Here is a 13,932-nt window from a genome sequence, read left to right on the forward strand (position 1 = left end):
GTTGTTGTTGTTGTTGTTGTTGTTGTTGTTGTTGTTGTTGCTGTTGCTGCTGCTGTTGTTGTTGCTGCTGCTGCTGCTGTTGTTGTTGTTGTTGTTGTTGTTGTTGTTGTTGTTGTTGTTGTTGTTGTTGTTGTTGCTGCTGTTGTTGTTGCTGCTGTTGTTGTTGTTGTTGTTGTTGTTGTTGTTGTTGTTGTTGTTGTTGTTGTTGTTGTTGTTGTTGTTGTTGTTGTTGCTGCTGCTGTTGTTGTTGCTGCTGTTGTTGTTGTCGTCGTCGCTGCTGCTGCCCTGCCCTGGTGTGCCTGCGCGGTCGCTTTGTTGCCATGGCCCCCTCCCCCTCCCCCGCCTGTCGCTTCCTTGACTCTGCACCGCCACCGCCAGCTGACGCCCTTGCGGCTCCTCCCTGTCGCGCATCCCGGCTGCTGCTCGATGGTCGCTGCTGCTGCTGTGCACTGGCTTTGGCTTCCTGCTTCACTTCCTGCTGTTCTTCTTGTTCTTGCTTCACTTGCTGGTCTTCTTGTTCTTGCTGCTGCTGCTGTTTTTCTTGCTGCTGCTGCTGTTCCTCTTGTTCTTGTCGTTGTTGTTGCTGCTGCTTTGCCTTTGCTTTGCTTCCATCTCGCCTTCGTTTGCTCTTCTCCTATTGGTGTTGAGAATCACGAGGCACAGCACATCAGCACGCGCACACCACAATGCACAGCCTCACACCTCCATACACCCACGCACATGCACCTCAACCTCCACCTCCACCTCCACCTCCACCTCCACACACACACACACACACACACACACACACACACACACACACACACACACACACACACACACACACACACACACACCACGGCAACGCACCTTCTTCCTGCGCTTTTGGTTGCGCTCTTTACGCAGCTGCTCCAGCCGTGCCTTGTAGCCAACGCGGTACTTGGAGCGGTAGTAGTACAACACACACTCCGCAACAGACTTGCGAGGCAGGTGCTTGGCAATCTTCACAAAGTCCTTTGGCGTCTGCATGTACCGCTTCAGAAACGTCTGCTCCTCCTCCGCCGTCCACGCATTCACATTCGCAAGAATCTCGTGCTGCCCAACACTGGAGACGTCAAACACGCGAATGTACACACATGCATGCACGCGTGCATATGCACGCGGCAGTCACGAGACAGCCCAACACAACAGCAGACATGTCAGCGTGCGTGCACATTCGTGTGTGTGTGTGTGTGTCATCGTCAACAGCATATCCTTAGATACGCCGCTTGCAGTTGTACATGTATGCGTGCGTGTGCGTGTATGTGTATGTGGTGACTGCGATGACGCACGGGTCGGCGACGAGCCTGTTGGTGTCCACGATGCGCGGCTGGGTGCGCTTGGCGTGGCCAAACAGCTGCGGAGAATCCCGTGCAACACGAGCCTGTCTCATCAACATGCACGTACGCGCACCAGAAGAGGGGGAGGGAGGGTGATTAGCGACTCGAAGCAAACACAAACACACGCACACACACACACACACACACACACACACACACACACACACACACACACACACAACAAACAAAACAAACACAAACACACACAACAAACACACATCTACGCACAACACGCCCATCGCAACGCCCTCCACCTCAAAACAAATAGCGCCGCGGCTGCTTTGGAGGGGGCGGGGGCGTACAATGTGGTTGAAGGTGCAGGCGACGTCGTTTGGATCGAAGATGCTGGGAACATCGGCGGGGTCGACGCCCGATGTGGACTCGAGGTCCGGGTCATACGCCGCGCCAGGGGGCTCCGTCTGCACGCTCTTCGGCAGCACCTCCTGGAAATACTCAAAGTTGCTGCAGAGAGACAGAGAGAGAGAGAGCGGGCGGGCGGGATGGAGATGAGGAGACGTGCGTTGAGACGGGAAAGTTCGCGTGTTGTACATGTGCATATGTGTAAGCGCGCGTAGTTGTGCGTGAAGACGCTAACCAAATGGTGGCAAGACCACCGCCGCCGATAGGTGACCACGGCAACGTGTTACCTGAGGCTCTGCTGGCGCGCGTCGACTATGGCCCGGCGGGCGCGCCGCGTCCACTCCTTCTGCAATGCAAGGTAGTGCGCAGCAAGTTTCTTCCCCGCCGCCTGCATGCACACACGCGCACACGCGCACACGCACACGCGCAGTAGTTGGTTGGAGAAGGAGGAAGGCCAAAGGGCGGATGAAGGAGTGTAGGATGAGAGCAACGCGGGTCATTGGCAACACCAAGTGTTCATAGAGAACACCACTTGTGTGCATGGAGCGAACTCAAACAGCACATGCACCCAGACATGCAACCACACAGGTGCACACACCTCGTCCTCGGAGCGGCACTTTGCGACGTAGCAAGTGAGGGCGGTGATCATGGACGGGGTCTTTTCGCAGACGCGGCGGACAGCGTTGTAGTGCTGCGGCGGCGGTGGATCAAGCAGCGCTCGCGCATCCTCAAGCACATCCCGCACTGGCTCGGGTACATTCTTCCGCGCCTGTACCACACACACACACATGCCACGCAGGTGTGTACGCATGTTGTATCAAGCACAAGATGCACAGAGATGTGAGTTGGTGGGCTGATGGGGGAAAGGTGCAATATTTGTGTGTGTGTGTGTGTGTGTGTGTGTGTGCATGTGGTGTGTGTGCATGTGGTGTGTGTGTGTGTGTGTGTGTGTGTGTGTGTGTGTGTGTGTGTATGCATGTGGTGTGTGTGTGTGTGTGTGGGGGGGGGGGAGGCGGGTGTGTTGCCAATCGTCGAATCCGTCCATCCATGCACACCTTTGCGGGCACACGCAGCCCAACAGATGCATGGTGTATACACACACCTTGATTTGGTTTTCTCTGTACACACGCTTGATCAGCGCCTGCAGCGTCTCCTGTGGCCAACACAAGAACGCGTATAACGGCCGTGCGAGCAGTGAGCACTGACGCGACGCAGATTGCATCGCGTACTCGCGGGCGTGCTTGTCTTCAAACACACACACACACACAGACACACAGCTCATCACCTGCAAGATCGCGAGGGTGCTACCGACACGCACTCAGACCGCACCTCAAGCCCGCACCACAAACCACGACATGCACGTAATCTGCGCAGCACGGACCGCACCTGTCCCGTTTCTTCCGCGAGCCAGGCGTCCTCGGAGGTGCCCATGCTGTGCAGTTCGTGGTGGTGCTCGCGCTCGTGATGCAGGAGCTCCTGCAGCTCCACGCGCCGCCGCTGACACAACACATAACGCAGGCATGCACGTGACATGAGGGGGGAGACAAGGTGCAGATGGGACGCTTGTCGATTCGCGGCCTCCACACACTGCCACCCAACAGTGTACACGACAGTACACGAGATAGCTGTTGCGAGTGCACAGAGAAACTAAAGACAGAGAGAGCGACGAGACAGGCAGCCACACACGCACACACAGCCACACGCACACACAGCCACACACACACACACACACACACACACACACACACACACGCACAGCCACACGCACGCACAGCCACACGCACGCACGCACACACGCAAACACAAGGATGAATGGGAGGGGTGGTTGCTGGCATACGCGAAGGGTGGCGAGGTCCTGTTTGAGACGGGCAAGCTCGGCATCCTTGAGGTTCATCTGCTCCAGCCAGTACTCTGTCGACTCTGCTTGCACAAAACCAGCGCCGAAAAGCAAGCGCACAACAAGGGGTTGAGCGTGTGACACGAATCATTCCAGCAACTGTGTCGACAGGAGAGCCACGCAAGAGCAGCGGTAGGAGGGAGGAACAAGGGGGGGAGGCGCGAGAGTGTGCAGGTGCACACCTTCTTTGCTCCGTTGTGGAGTGGGCTTGGTTGGAGACTTGTCGACACGCTGTACTCTTGCTTTGCCCTTTGGACTCCCTGGCCCCCGCAAACAAGGTGGAAAAGCAGTCGACAAGCAAGGAAAGACAACAACGCAACAGCAGCGATACAGCAATACAGTGGTGGGAAAAGATGGCGTGAGCTGGTGCAAGGCGAGACGCAGGGTCATTTCAACTTGACGGGAGCGACAAGAGATGGGGTGACCTGGTGCAAGGTGAGACGAGAGAGGAAGCTGGCAAGCGCGCGGACTGAAACCTACTTGCAGATATTGAAGCGGAGGTTGGAGATAGCGACCGTTCGGAGCTGGTTGACGAGGTGAAGCGGTTCGAGGACTTCTTCTGCCGCGCCGAGCGCTGCTGACCATCCTCCTCCTCCTCATCGTCGTCGTCGTCGTCTTCGTCCTCCTCGTCCTCGTCCTCGTCGTCTTCGTCTTCATCTTCGTCGTCGTCATCCTCGTCGTCGTCCTCGCTCATGTCAAACCCGTCATCGCGCTGGCGCCGCGAGGGCTTTCCGCCCTTTGGCGCAAAGTCCGGCAGCATCTGCGCCCGCCGCACCACTGGCGCCGACGCTGCCGATGCTGCTGATGTTGTGGCCGTGGTTGTGGGTGGGTTTTTCGATGGTGGCTGCTGATGCTGCTGCTGTTGTTTCTCTGGTGAGAACACCAGTGCTGGAGGTGGCCTGTCATCCTGCATGGCGCGTACATCTCCCCTTGCATCCTCACCACCGCTGGGCGTCGTTGTTGCTGCCTCTCGACCACTCGCCATCTCCGCCAGTTGTCTGTTGTGCTGTGTTGTGCGCGGTTTGTGCGCTTTGTGCTGCTTCTCTGCAATCGGCGAATGTGGAAAATTGGATGAAAATATACACCATTCATCCACACTGCAAGCCGTTGCGGCGGGAAATTTTCAAAACGACAAGACCAAGCACATTAACTCTCCAACGCGCACACCTCGTCCCGTGTGCTTTGCTTTGCTGTGCTCTGCTGACGCTTCCTTTGAGTCTAGTAGGGTGCGCACTGCCGAGCGTGTCGACAACGACAGACGCACTGCCCAGCGTGTCGCCAACGACAGACGCATTTGAGAGAGAAACACAGAAGGGGAATATTCAGAGTGGGAGATTGCGAAGGAAAAGCAAGATGGAGGATCCACAGCTGGCGCAGATTCAGCAGCAGGTTGCTGAGGCGCAGCACGAGTTTGATACCTGGGTGTCATCCGTGAACAACACCTTTGAGACCAAGCAACAAGAGCACAAGCGGAGTGTTCTCGCATCACGAGGTGAGTGTGCTGTGCATTGCGTGGATGGTGTGTGTTTTGGTGCAACTGTGGGTGTTTAGTTGCAGCTGTGTCATGTGGAAATCGCAGCAGCGCACGCGGTGTCGCCTGGTTTGTGTGTGTGTGTCTGTGTGTCTGTGTGTCTGTGTGTCTGTGTGTCTGTGTGTCTGTGTGTCTGTGTGTCTGTGTGTCTGTGTGTCTGTGTGCAGCACATGTGCACGTTGTTTCCTGAGTATCTCACAAATGCTATCATTGTCGTGCTTGGCAACTGTGCAACTGTGTTGTTTGCAGACAACATCAAGCACTTGCGTGAGCAGATCAGCTCAAAGGCAACAGAAAAGCAGGCGAACGAAAAGGTTGCGCGCAAGCAGGAGCAGGAGCGAAATGACATTGAGGACAAGATTTCTGCCGTGCACAAGGAGACGGAGCAGCTCCTCTCTGTTGACCAGCGCCTGAATCAGGAGATTGCTGCCCTCAACGCAGAGAAGGACCGCGTTCTCCAAGGTATGCACAAATGTCTGATTGTGTGTGGGAGGATGCTTAGTTGTTAGTACATGTGTGCGGGTGCTGTTGTCCTGCATGTGTGTGTGTGTGTCTGTGTGTTTGTGTGGCTGTGTGTGTATGTGTGTGGTTGTGTCTGTGTCTGTGCTTGCGTGTGCGTACGTGTGCGTCTGTGCACGTGTGTTGTGTGTGTGTGTATGCGGTGCTCATTTATCGGCCGATTCAAAGCAATGCATGAATGAATATGTTGGTTTCTTCCCTGCCTGTTCTATGCAATCCCTGGTGCCTCTGTTGCACACGCCCTTGCTTCAATGCGTTGCGTGGCTGTGTCTATCAACACGCAGAGATTGAGGAAGTGAAGCAGGAGAACGACAGTGCATGCGCCCGAAAGACGCAGGGCATCGAGTGGTACCAAGACAGGCTTGGATGGAGCATGAAGACGAAGAAGCGTGAGTTGCGCGCGTCAACTGCTGGCGTCGACTGCTTGTTCTTGACCTGTTAAGTTGGAAAACCACGACTGTCATTGCTTCTTGTTCAACACCCTCACCTCGCTATCCTTCTGGTCTGGCGTTGCATTCTCCCTGTGTGCAGGCGACACGCTGAGCATGCGTTTCACGCAGATTGACCCAGATGACCGCGATCGCCCCTTCAGTTTCGACCTTGTTGTCAAGCCAAACGACACTTACGAAGGTGACTTTTGGGTGCACGTGTGCGTATCTCTTTGTGTTTGTGTGTGTGTGTGTGCCTGTGTTTGTTTGTTTGTTTGTTTGTTTGTTTGCTTGTTGTTTGTTCGCGAGTGTGTATACGAGTGTGTGTGTGTGTGTGTGTGTGTAGACGTGGTGCGTGTGTCTGTGTGTATGCCTGTGTGTGTATGTCTGTGTGTGTGTAGACGTGCATGCGTGTCAACGTGTGTGCACTTGTGTACCGTTGTCCATGTGCGTGTGCACGTGCATGTGCACCGTGTGTATGTGCAACGTTGAATCCACAACTCTCACATGACCTTGCCTTGGTGTGGCCAAAACAACCAGCTGTGAACATGGAGCCGAAGATTGATGTGCAGCCACTGTTGGATGAGCTCAACACAAACAACAACCTTGGTCGTTTTCTCTTCCGCGTTCGCAACGCCTTCAAGGCGTCCCTCTGAATCAGCACGCGCGATGTTTTGTCACATAACCTTCCCTTGTTACACTGACCTGCTGATGTGTGTGACTGTGTGTGTGTGTGTGTGTGTGTGTGTGTGTGTGTGTGTGTGTGTGTGTGTGTGTGTGTGTGTGTGTGTGTGTGGTGCGCATGTGCACCAATGCTTTGCTTCACCAACCACCACTGTCGCCTACTTCCCTTCCTCCTCAGAAAAAGGCAATTTTGCCTTCCATGCATGGTCAAAATTGACATCCAACGACGACAACAACAAAGCTCGAGAAGCAAGCCAACCAAGCAAACAAACAAACCCTTGAGTGGCTGGATATGAGCAGCAGCGGTGGCGGCGGCGTGCGAGCGATGGAGGATATGGAAGGCGAAGCTGACCACAGTCAGGGCTTCTCCGGGTGCTGGCAGGGCGTGGACATCTCTGGTGCGGGGTTCTTCGCTGCAGTGCTCGTGTTTTTGATGCTGATCCTGTTCCCCGTGGCCATGGGCACAGACCAGTGGGCATCATCCGACGCCGTCAACATGGGCCTCTTCCAGTACTGCGACACCAGATGTCAACAATGTACGTGCACAGGGCGGATGTGAAAGAGGTGCGAGGAGCCGGTGGGAGCAGATGCTGTGCTTGTGTGTGTGTGTGTGTGTGTGTGTGTGTGCGTTTGAAGTTGTGGTTGTGTATGTGTGTGTGTGTGTGTAGTTGTTGTTGTTGTGTATGTTGTTGTGTATATTTTGTGTGGTTTTCGTTCGACAACACTTGCGACTTGTGCTGTTGCTCTCTTCGCTGTGTTGAGGGCCAGTACTTGTTTGTCTTTCTTCTTCTTTTTTTTCCTTTTCTTCTTCTTCTTCTGCTTCTTCTTCTTCTTCTTCTGCTTCTTCTTCTTCTTTCTCTTGTTCTTGTTCTTGTTCTTGTTCTTGTTCTTGTTCTTGTTCTTCTTTTTGTTCTCCCTCACCTTCGTCATTTGAACCCCACCGCAACCACGACGAAACGCAGATGTGGACAACCGATTCCCACCCACAGGCCAGAACGACTTGAACCTTGTCACCACGACAGAGGCGTGTGCTGCCTTCATCGGGCTTGCCATTACGGCGTCCTTCTTCGCCATGGTACAGATTGTGTTTGGACTGGGCCGCACAGGCTATGACCGCACCGTCTTCCGCGCAGCCGTCTGTGCCTACTTTGCAGGTGCGTGTGTGTGTGTGTGTGTGTGTGTGTGCGTATGTGTGTGTGTGTGTGTGCGCATGTGTATGCATTTGTGCTTGTGCACTTGTGCGTGTCTGTGCTTGTGCGTTTGCGTGTCTGTGCGTGTGCGTTTGCGTGGAACAGCTTGCAAGAGAGATACGAAGAGAAGGAGAGCGACTCTGTGGGGTGGGTTCTGCGGTCGTGCATGTGTGTGCCTGCGATCCAATACGATCCGCTCTGCTTGTGCCCTCACGTCTTTGGCGCCATGGCAGCCGGGTGCGGTATCCTGGCGACGATCATTTTCGGGGCGCTGGTGAATGAGCTGCCATCGTCGTACGCGGTGGGCTACTCGTTCAACGTGAATGTCGCTGCCTGGATCATCAGCGCCATTGCGGGCATGCTGCTCAACATCGACTCCCGCAACATCAGCTACGTCGACCCAGCCATCGCCGTCCACACCGGCGGCCGCCAGATGATGTGCGTGGCAAGAATCGAATGTCTGTGTTGTGTTGTGTTGTGTTGTGTTGTGTGGTGTACTTTGTGTGGATAACTGTGTGTGCTGTGTGTATACTTTGTGTGTGCGGTGTGTGTGTACTTTTTGTGTGCTCTGCGTGTGCTGTGTGTGTACTTTATGTGTTGTGTCGTGTTGTGTTGTGTCGTGTTGTGTTGTGTGTGCATCGACGTCTGCATAATGTTGCGACTGGGCGATTTGGTCCACCCACACGTGTCTGTTTGCCTGTGTTGCGTGTCTCCTTTGTGCTTCCTTGGCATTGACGCCTCAACCCCACGCACCCCTTGCCTTTCCGTTTATTTCGCCATGACAGTTGAGGCTGCGCGTTGTCACCACCGCCACAACACCACGTCCAATCTCCATCATCCAAGCAGTGCTGGTCGCTGTTCCCCATTTGCAACCAACACACACACACACACACAACCCCGCAGCCTGTTTTTCCTTCCACTGGCGCGTGTGCTGACTCGTGCTTCCTCCAACCACCCCATCCTCTCCTCCCTTACCCATTTCTCCTCCCCACAAGCACACACACGCACTCAAAGCGCAACAACGCCACCCTCTGTCTTGTCTCCTTCATCATCACCACCACCATCATCATCATCATCATCATCATCTTCGTTGCTGCGGCTGTTGCTTGGTCAACAGCTGCCTGTTCCCTTCATCACCATCCCATCTTCGTTGCTGCTGCTGCTGCTTCTTCTTCTTCTTCTTCTTCTTCTTCTTTCAGTAGACCGCTCACACACAGCACCCTCCACCACCCCCCCCCCCCCCCATCGCTGCTGTCTTCGTGCTGGTGAGATGTCACATCACAATCCTTACCCCGTTTTGTTGCAGTGTTACACCCCCCCCCCCATTTCTTATCACACGCAGTTGTACCGCTTTGCGTTTCTTCTTACTTGGACTTCGCTGATGTACTGGTGTGCTGCGACACCAGCCATCGTGTCATGTCATGTCACATGTCTTGGTTCGTTGCAATTGATTAAGAACACTCTAAAGAACCCCATACAAACACGCCCACACATTCACAACAAGCAAGCGAGAAGCAAGAACCCCCCCCCCCATTGTTAAGAACAACCGGCACAACACACACACACACACACACACACACACACACACACACACACACACGCACACGCACACACACGCACACACGCACATATACACAGCTCTCTGCTCAGTCGCTGTCGCTATCACTGTCGGAGTCGCCAGCGTCGCTGTCATCGTTTGCGACGCGCCTGTTTGCCTTCCGTCTCCGCTGCGCCCCAAAGACGCCCAGCCGCGCGGGCCGCTGCTTCGCCAGACTCGACTCGCCAAGGCTGATCACCCCAGTCCGCGCAAGCCGCCCCTGCCGTGATGGGTAGTAGTGGTGATATTGACATGGAGGAAGGTTGGATGGGACAACTGTCAGCGTAGTTTGTGGAAAGGGGGGCAGATGAACGCTATAATGGTCATAATGGCCTGCGATTGTGCTTTTGTTCTTGCACACACACACACACACACACACACACACACACACACACACACACACACACTTCCCCGCCCCGCACCAGCCTCATTCGTATTTGAGTTCCTCGATTCGAGCGGCCTTCTTCTTGGCCATCTTGGGATCAAGCCGCACGCGTGTCAGCCACCTGTTCTTCCTGCGGTCGCCGCGCGTGTGGGTCGCCTTCTCCGCCCGTAACCGCTTCGGCTCGGGCACCTGCGCTGCCTCCAGGTGCTCCACCCGCCACCCCATCGCCCGGCCCGTCGCAACCACGGCCTCCTCAAGCGCCAGCATCGTCTCGTCCACGCGCTCCACGTCGTCGTACACCTCCAGCGTCGGCAGGTGACCCTTCAGCAGCGACAGGTTGTCTGCGTTGAGCTTGCGGTCCCACGCGCCCAAAGCCTCCGCCTCCACCTCCTGCGCATCAGATAACAAAGTGATTGGGTAGGTGAGTGTGTGTTTGTGTATGAGTGAGTGTGTGGGTGCGTGTGTATGTGCATGTGTGTGTGTGTGAGTGTATGTACTTTTGTGCATGTGCGTGCGAGTGTGCAAGGAGTGAGTGTGTGAGTGTGTTTGTGTGTGTGCGTGTGTGTCTGGACGACAACATGAAAATGACAGGATCTGTTTGCCTGCTCGCAGCAAGAGCGACAACAGCGCAATTGTTGCCACGTCACCCCGGCCTGTCTGTCTTCACCTTGTTGATGAGGCCCATGATCTGCTCAACAAGCTGATCCTCCGACGTTGTCTCATCGCGCACAATCCAGGCATAGCTGCAAGTGTGTGTGCGTGCATGTGTGTGTATGTGCGTGAAAGTGTGTGTGTGCATGTGCATGGGTGAGCGAGTACACGTGCTTATTGTGTTGACACCAAGGCACACCCCGAAACTGCACTCTGCAGCTCTCTTCCAGCTCATAAGCACGTGAGTTCTTCCCATCCAGCCGAAGCCGGGCACAAGACAGAGTAAACACACGCACACGACACATGCACATTACACATGCACATAACACATGCACGCAACGCACATACACATGCACACGCACAACACAACCTTCCCCACCCACACACGCACAACACAACCTCACACGTACCTTGGGTCTGCGCGGAACGAGCGCATCTGCTTTGCACAGAGGCGGCGGGTGGCTGCCATGTAGTTGAGCAGAAACCGGTAGAACCCCTTGCGTCGCATCAGCTTCGTCTTGGTGCTTGGCTTGAGCCAGAAGCTGTGCAGGAACTCAAAGCACTGCCGGTAGCCAATGCTCTTTGCCGCGTGCATTTGCCCCTCCAGCCCCTCCTCAACCAGCCTGCAGCAACAGCAGATTCGGGTGGGGCGAGGGTGAGCAACCCTCACGCACACACAAACTCGCACACACAAACACGCACACACTCTCTCATTTACAAAAGTCGCGCACTCACACCCATTTAAACACACACGCACGCACGCACACACACACACACACACGCACGCACGCACGCACGCACACACACACACACGCACACGGCGCAGAGGATGAAGCCATTGAGGCAGACAACGTGACTTTATTGCCGGCGCAATGCGACCCGAATCAAGCGTCACCCATACCGGAGCGTCTCCTCCATGATGCCACGGTCGACAATGTGTTCGCAGCGCTGGTTAATGCGCTCAAACAGCAGCCAGCGCGGTGCTGTCAGATACAGGCGTGTCACATCAAACGCGGACGACAGCCCAGGTTCCAGCTAACGCTCGCATCGGCAAGGGGTGGAAAGGAAGCGGGCAAGGCAGCAGCAAATGTGAGCGAGGAGAAAGGGGACAGCCCGCGCACATGCACATGCACACACATACACACACTCTCTACTGGTGCGACTGACCTCGTGCTTGTACGATGAGAAGGGACGACCCGACATGCGATACACGCTCATTGCGCGCGTGAGGCGATACCAGTCGTTGCGGTCGATGCGCGCAGCGCTCTCGGGATCCACAGCATGAAGATCGGCGTGTGCTCGATCCCAGTCCGACCCGCCATCGTACTCGCGCAGGATCTGGCCACACAGCACACACACGCGCGCGCGCGTGTGTGTAAACACGCGTGTGCAAATGGGAATGAAACAAGGCAGGGGTGTTTGAAGAGAGAGAGTGTGTGTGTGTGTGTGAGTGAGAGAGACGCACGCATGGAGAGGGAAAGAAGGTCCAACGCGTGCGTGGTTGAACACGTGGAAGGCAACGCCTCGCAGCTTAGCGGAGTGCCCTCGCTTCACTCCAAACTCACACGCTTGAACGGTACACACATCAAAACACATGCACACACACACATGTGCACGCTCACACAAACATGCGCACATTCGCCTGCACGATCGTATATTTGCACACACATACACACACAATCTCTTGCCCACTCTCATACTCGTACCTGATCTTCAAGCACGACGTCTGCACGCGGAGCCGCGGGCCTGCCATTTAACAAAAAGTTGAGGTAGAACCACGTCCCTCCAACAATGAGGGGCGTCTTGCCACGGGACGCAATATCTTGACACAGATCCATGGCGTGCTGGAAGAAGTCTCCCGAAGAGTATGTGTCGTAGATGTCACAGGTGTCGATAAGGTGGTGCTTGACAGCCTGCCGATGCTCCGGAGAGACCTTGTCGGAGCCAATGTCCATGCCCTTGTACACCTGCACGGAGTCTGCCGAGACAATCTCCGCATTCAATATCCTCGCCAACCGAATGGAGAGATCTGTCTTGCCCACGGCAGTCGGCCCCGTCAACACAACCGCCTTTGGCCTCGCTTCAGCCGCCATGGGCCCCGTTGCAGCGGCAGCGGCAGAGTTCAGCGCGCGTCGCCCGCGCCGCCACAGCACCACACGTGCACGGTTCATCATCATCGTCATGTTGCTGGTAGTTGTGCGGTGAAAGTTCGGAAGATTTGTGAATGGTTTCCTCTAACATTCAGCATTGACTGCAACGCAGCGCAACAACAACAGCAGGACGAGCAGCGGAACAGTGTGGTTTGTGTTGTTGTTGGAACGACCAGGAGGAGGATGATGATGCTTCGAGGCAGTGTGCGGCGGATGACCATCCAGGCAGCCGCGTACCCGCGATTCAACGCCCTCACCAAAGTGTCTGCAAGCACAGCTGGGGATGAAGTGCACTTTGTGACGGAGGATGCCCTCAAGCGCAAGATGGAAGGCAGCTCGTGAGTGGCTTGCGTTTGTTGGGTGTGCTTGTGTATGTGTTCTTGTGGTTTGTGGTTTGCGTGTGTTTGTGGTTTGTGGTTTGCGTGTGTTTGTGGTTTGTGGTTTGCGTGTGTTTGTGGTTTGCGTTCGCGCGTGTGTGTGTTTGTGCATGTGTTTGTGGTTTGCTTTCGCGTGTGCTTGTGCTTGTGGTTTGCTTTCGTGTGTGCGTGTGTTTGTGTGTGCTTGTGTGTGTGTGTTTTTGTGTATGTGTGTCTGCGTGTGATGTGAGAGTGTGCGCTTTGCGTTGGTTGTACTGTGCACTGATTACCTGCAATGAGGTTTGGTTCACAGCTTCAACTGACAAGTGTCGTCATTGGTTGAAGTTGCGCTTTTCCACTGACATGAACTAAACGACTGCTTGCGTTGTCCGCACAGAAGCTTCAATGCTGAGGATGTCAAGAAAGAGAAGGTGTTCCGCGAATACAAGGACGGAAAGCGCATCTTTCATTTCGTCGTCGACGATTCCAAGAAGAATACCAACGGTGGCAAAGGTGCGGCACTACGCGCGCACGTATGTGTGTGTGTGTGTGTGTGTGTGTGTGTGTGTGTGTGTGTGTGTGTGTGTGTGTGCGTGGTGTGTGTGTGTGAGTATGTGTGTGCGTGGGAGGAACGCTGTGAGTGTGTCAGGCACGGATGGGATGAGAGTGAGAGAAGTGATAATAATAAGAGAAAGAAGAAGTATCAGAGGTGTCCCATCTTCCATCCCTGCCGGCTGACGCCAGCCCCACGCACATGGCCCAATAAAAGCGAGCTAAAAGCGACGACCCACATCAAAGATGGCATAGACGAGATGAAGTATAGCGG

General features: G+C 54.9%; 5 protein-coding genes across 5 annotated transcripts in view; 3 read left to right on the plus strand and 2 right to left on the minus strand.

The window, feature by feature from the left end:
* Positions 1–4,600, minus strand: part of PTSG_03629 (uncharacterized protein) — a gene marked incomplete at both ends in the record, with an annotated part of 5,055 nt that extends 455 nt beyond the window's left edge. The window contains 11 exons of the mRNA XM_004995300.1: positions 384–634; positions 850–1,084; positions 1,311–1,402; positions 1,661–1,820; positions 2,006–2,106; positions 2,317–2,487; positions 2,821–2,871; positions 3,105–3,215; positions 3,556–3,638; positions 3,798–3,875; positions 4,096–4,600. Coding sequence (XP_004995357.1) covers positions 384–634; positions 850–1,084; positions 1,311–1,402; positions 1,661–1,820; positions 2,006–2,106; positions 2,317–2,487; positions 2,821–2,871; positions 3,105–3,215; positions 3,556–3,638; positions 3,798–3,875; positions 4,096–4,600 — 1,838 coding nt within the window. The remainder of the gene's footprint in view (positions 1–383; positions 635–849; positions 1,085–1,310; positions 1,403–1,660; positions 1,821–2,005; positions 2,107–2,316; positions 2,488–2,820; positions 2,872–3,104; positions 3,216–3,555; positions 3,639–3,797; positions 3,876–4,095) is intronic.
* Positions 4,601–4,712: 112 nt separating this feature from the next.
* On the plus strand, positions 4,713–6,841 carry PTSG_03630 (uncharacterized protein). The gene is made up of 5 exons (XM_004995301.1): positions 4,713–5,107; positions 5,396–5,608; positions 5,950–6,054; positions 6,197–6,295; positions 6,634–6,841. The coding sequence occupies exons 1-5, from the start codon at positions 4,969–4,971 to the stop codon at positions 6,747–6,749; spliced, it is 672 nt and encodes a 223-aa protein (XP_004995358.1). The 5' UTR covers positions 4,713–4,968; the 3' UTR covers positions 6,750–6,841.
* Positions 6,842–7,024: 183 nt separating this feature from the next.
* Positions 7,025–9,453, plus strand: PTSG_03631 (uncharacterized protein). Its single transcript, XM_004995302.1, has 4 exons — positions 7,025–7,313; positions 7,740–7,931; positions 8,201–8,405; positions 8,753–9,453. The coding sequence occupies exons 1-4, from the start codon at positions 7,070–7,072 to the stop codon at positions 8,754–8,756; spliced, it is 645 nt and encodes a 214-aa protein (XP_004995359.1). The 5' UTR covers positions 7,025–7,069; the 3' UTR covers positions 8,757–9,453.
* A 538-nt stretch (positions 9,454–9,991) lies between these two features.
* Positions 9,992–12,783, minus strand: PTSG_03632 (tRNA delta(2)-isopentenylpyrophosphate transferase; the record flags this gene model as incomplete). Its single annotated transcript, XM_004995303.1, has 6 exons — positions 9,992–10,339; positions 10,617–10,692; positions 11,011–11,223; positions 11,502–11,635; positions 11,744–11,938; positions 12,307–12,783. 6 exons carry the CDS (start codon positions 12,781–12,783, stop codon positions 9,992–9,994), a joined length of 1,443 nt encoding a protein of 480 aa, XP_004995360.1.
* A 68-nt stretch (positions 12,784–12,851) lies between these two features.
* PTSG_03633 (uncharacterized protein) overlaps positions 12,852–13,932 on the plus strand; it is a 6,438-nt gene continuing 5,357 nt past the window's right edge. Inside the window, exons 1-2 of the mRNA XM_004995304.1 lie at positions 12,852–13,088; positions 13,504–13,619. Of these exons, the coding sequence (XP_004995361.1) occupies positions 12,934–13,088; positions 13,504–13,619 (271 nt within the window). The 5' untranslated portion in view covers positions 12,852–12,933. The remainder of the gene's footprint in view (positions 13,089–13,503; positions 13,620–13,932) is intronic.

This window comes from Salpingoeca rosetta, assembly GCF_000188695.1.
Source record: "Salpingoeca rosetta unplaced genomic scaffold supercont1.8, whole genome shotgun sequence".
Taxonomy (NCBI): Eukaryota; class Choanoflagellata; order Craspedida; family Salpingoecidae; genus Salpingoeca; species Salpingoeca rosetta.

What these genes read in the sequence shown, in the direction of transcription:
- PTSG_03631 (XM_004995302.1), top strand. Translation starts at nt 7,070, where the DNA reads ATGAGCAGCAGCGGTGGCGGCGGCGTGCGAGCGATGGAGGATATGGAA. An exon ending in CGACACCAGATGTCAACAAT is followed by an intron (nt 7,314 to 7,739) that starts GTACGTGCACAG and finishes GACGAAACGCAG; the next exon opens with ATGTGGACAACCGATTCCCA. An exon ending in CGTCTGTGCCTACTTTGCAG is followed by an intron (nt 7,932 to 8,200) that starts GTGCGTGTGTGT and finishes GCGCCATGGCAG; the next exon opens with CCGGGTGCGGTATCCTGGCG.
- PTSG_03630 (XM_004995301.1), top strand. Translation starts at nt 4,969, where the DNA reads ATGGAGGATCCACAGCTGGCGCAGATTCAGCAGCAGGTTGCTGAGGCG. An exon ending in GAGCATGAAGACGAAGAAGC is followed by an intron (nt 6,055 to 6,196) that starts GTGAGTTGCGCG and finishes CCCTGTGTGCAG; the next exon opens with GCGACACGCTGAGCATGCGT. An exon ending in GCCAAACGACACTTACGAAG is followed by an intron (nt 6,296 to 6,633) that starts GTGACTTTTGGG and finishes CAAAACAACCAG; the next exon opens with CTGTGAACATGGAGCCGAAG.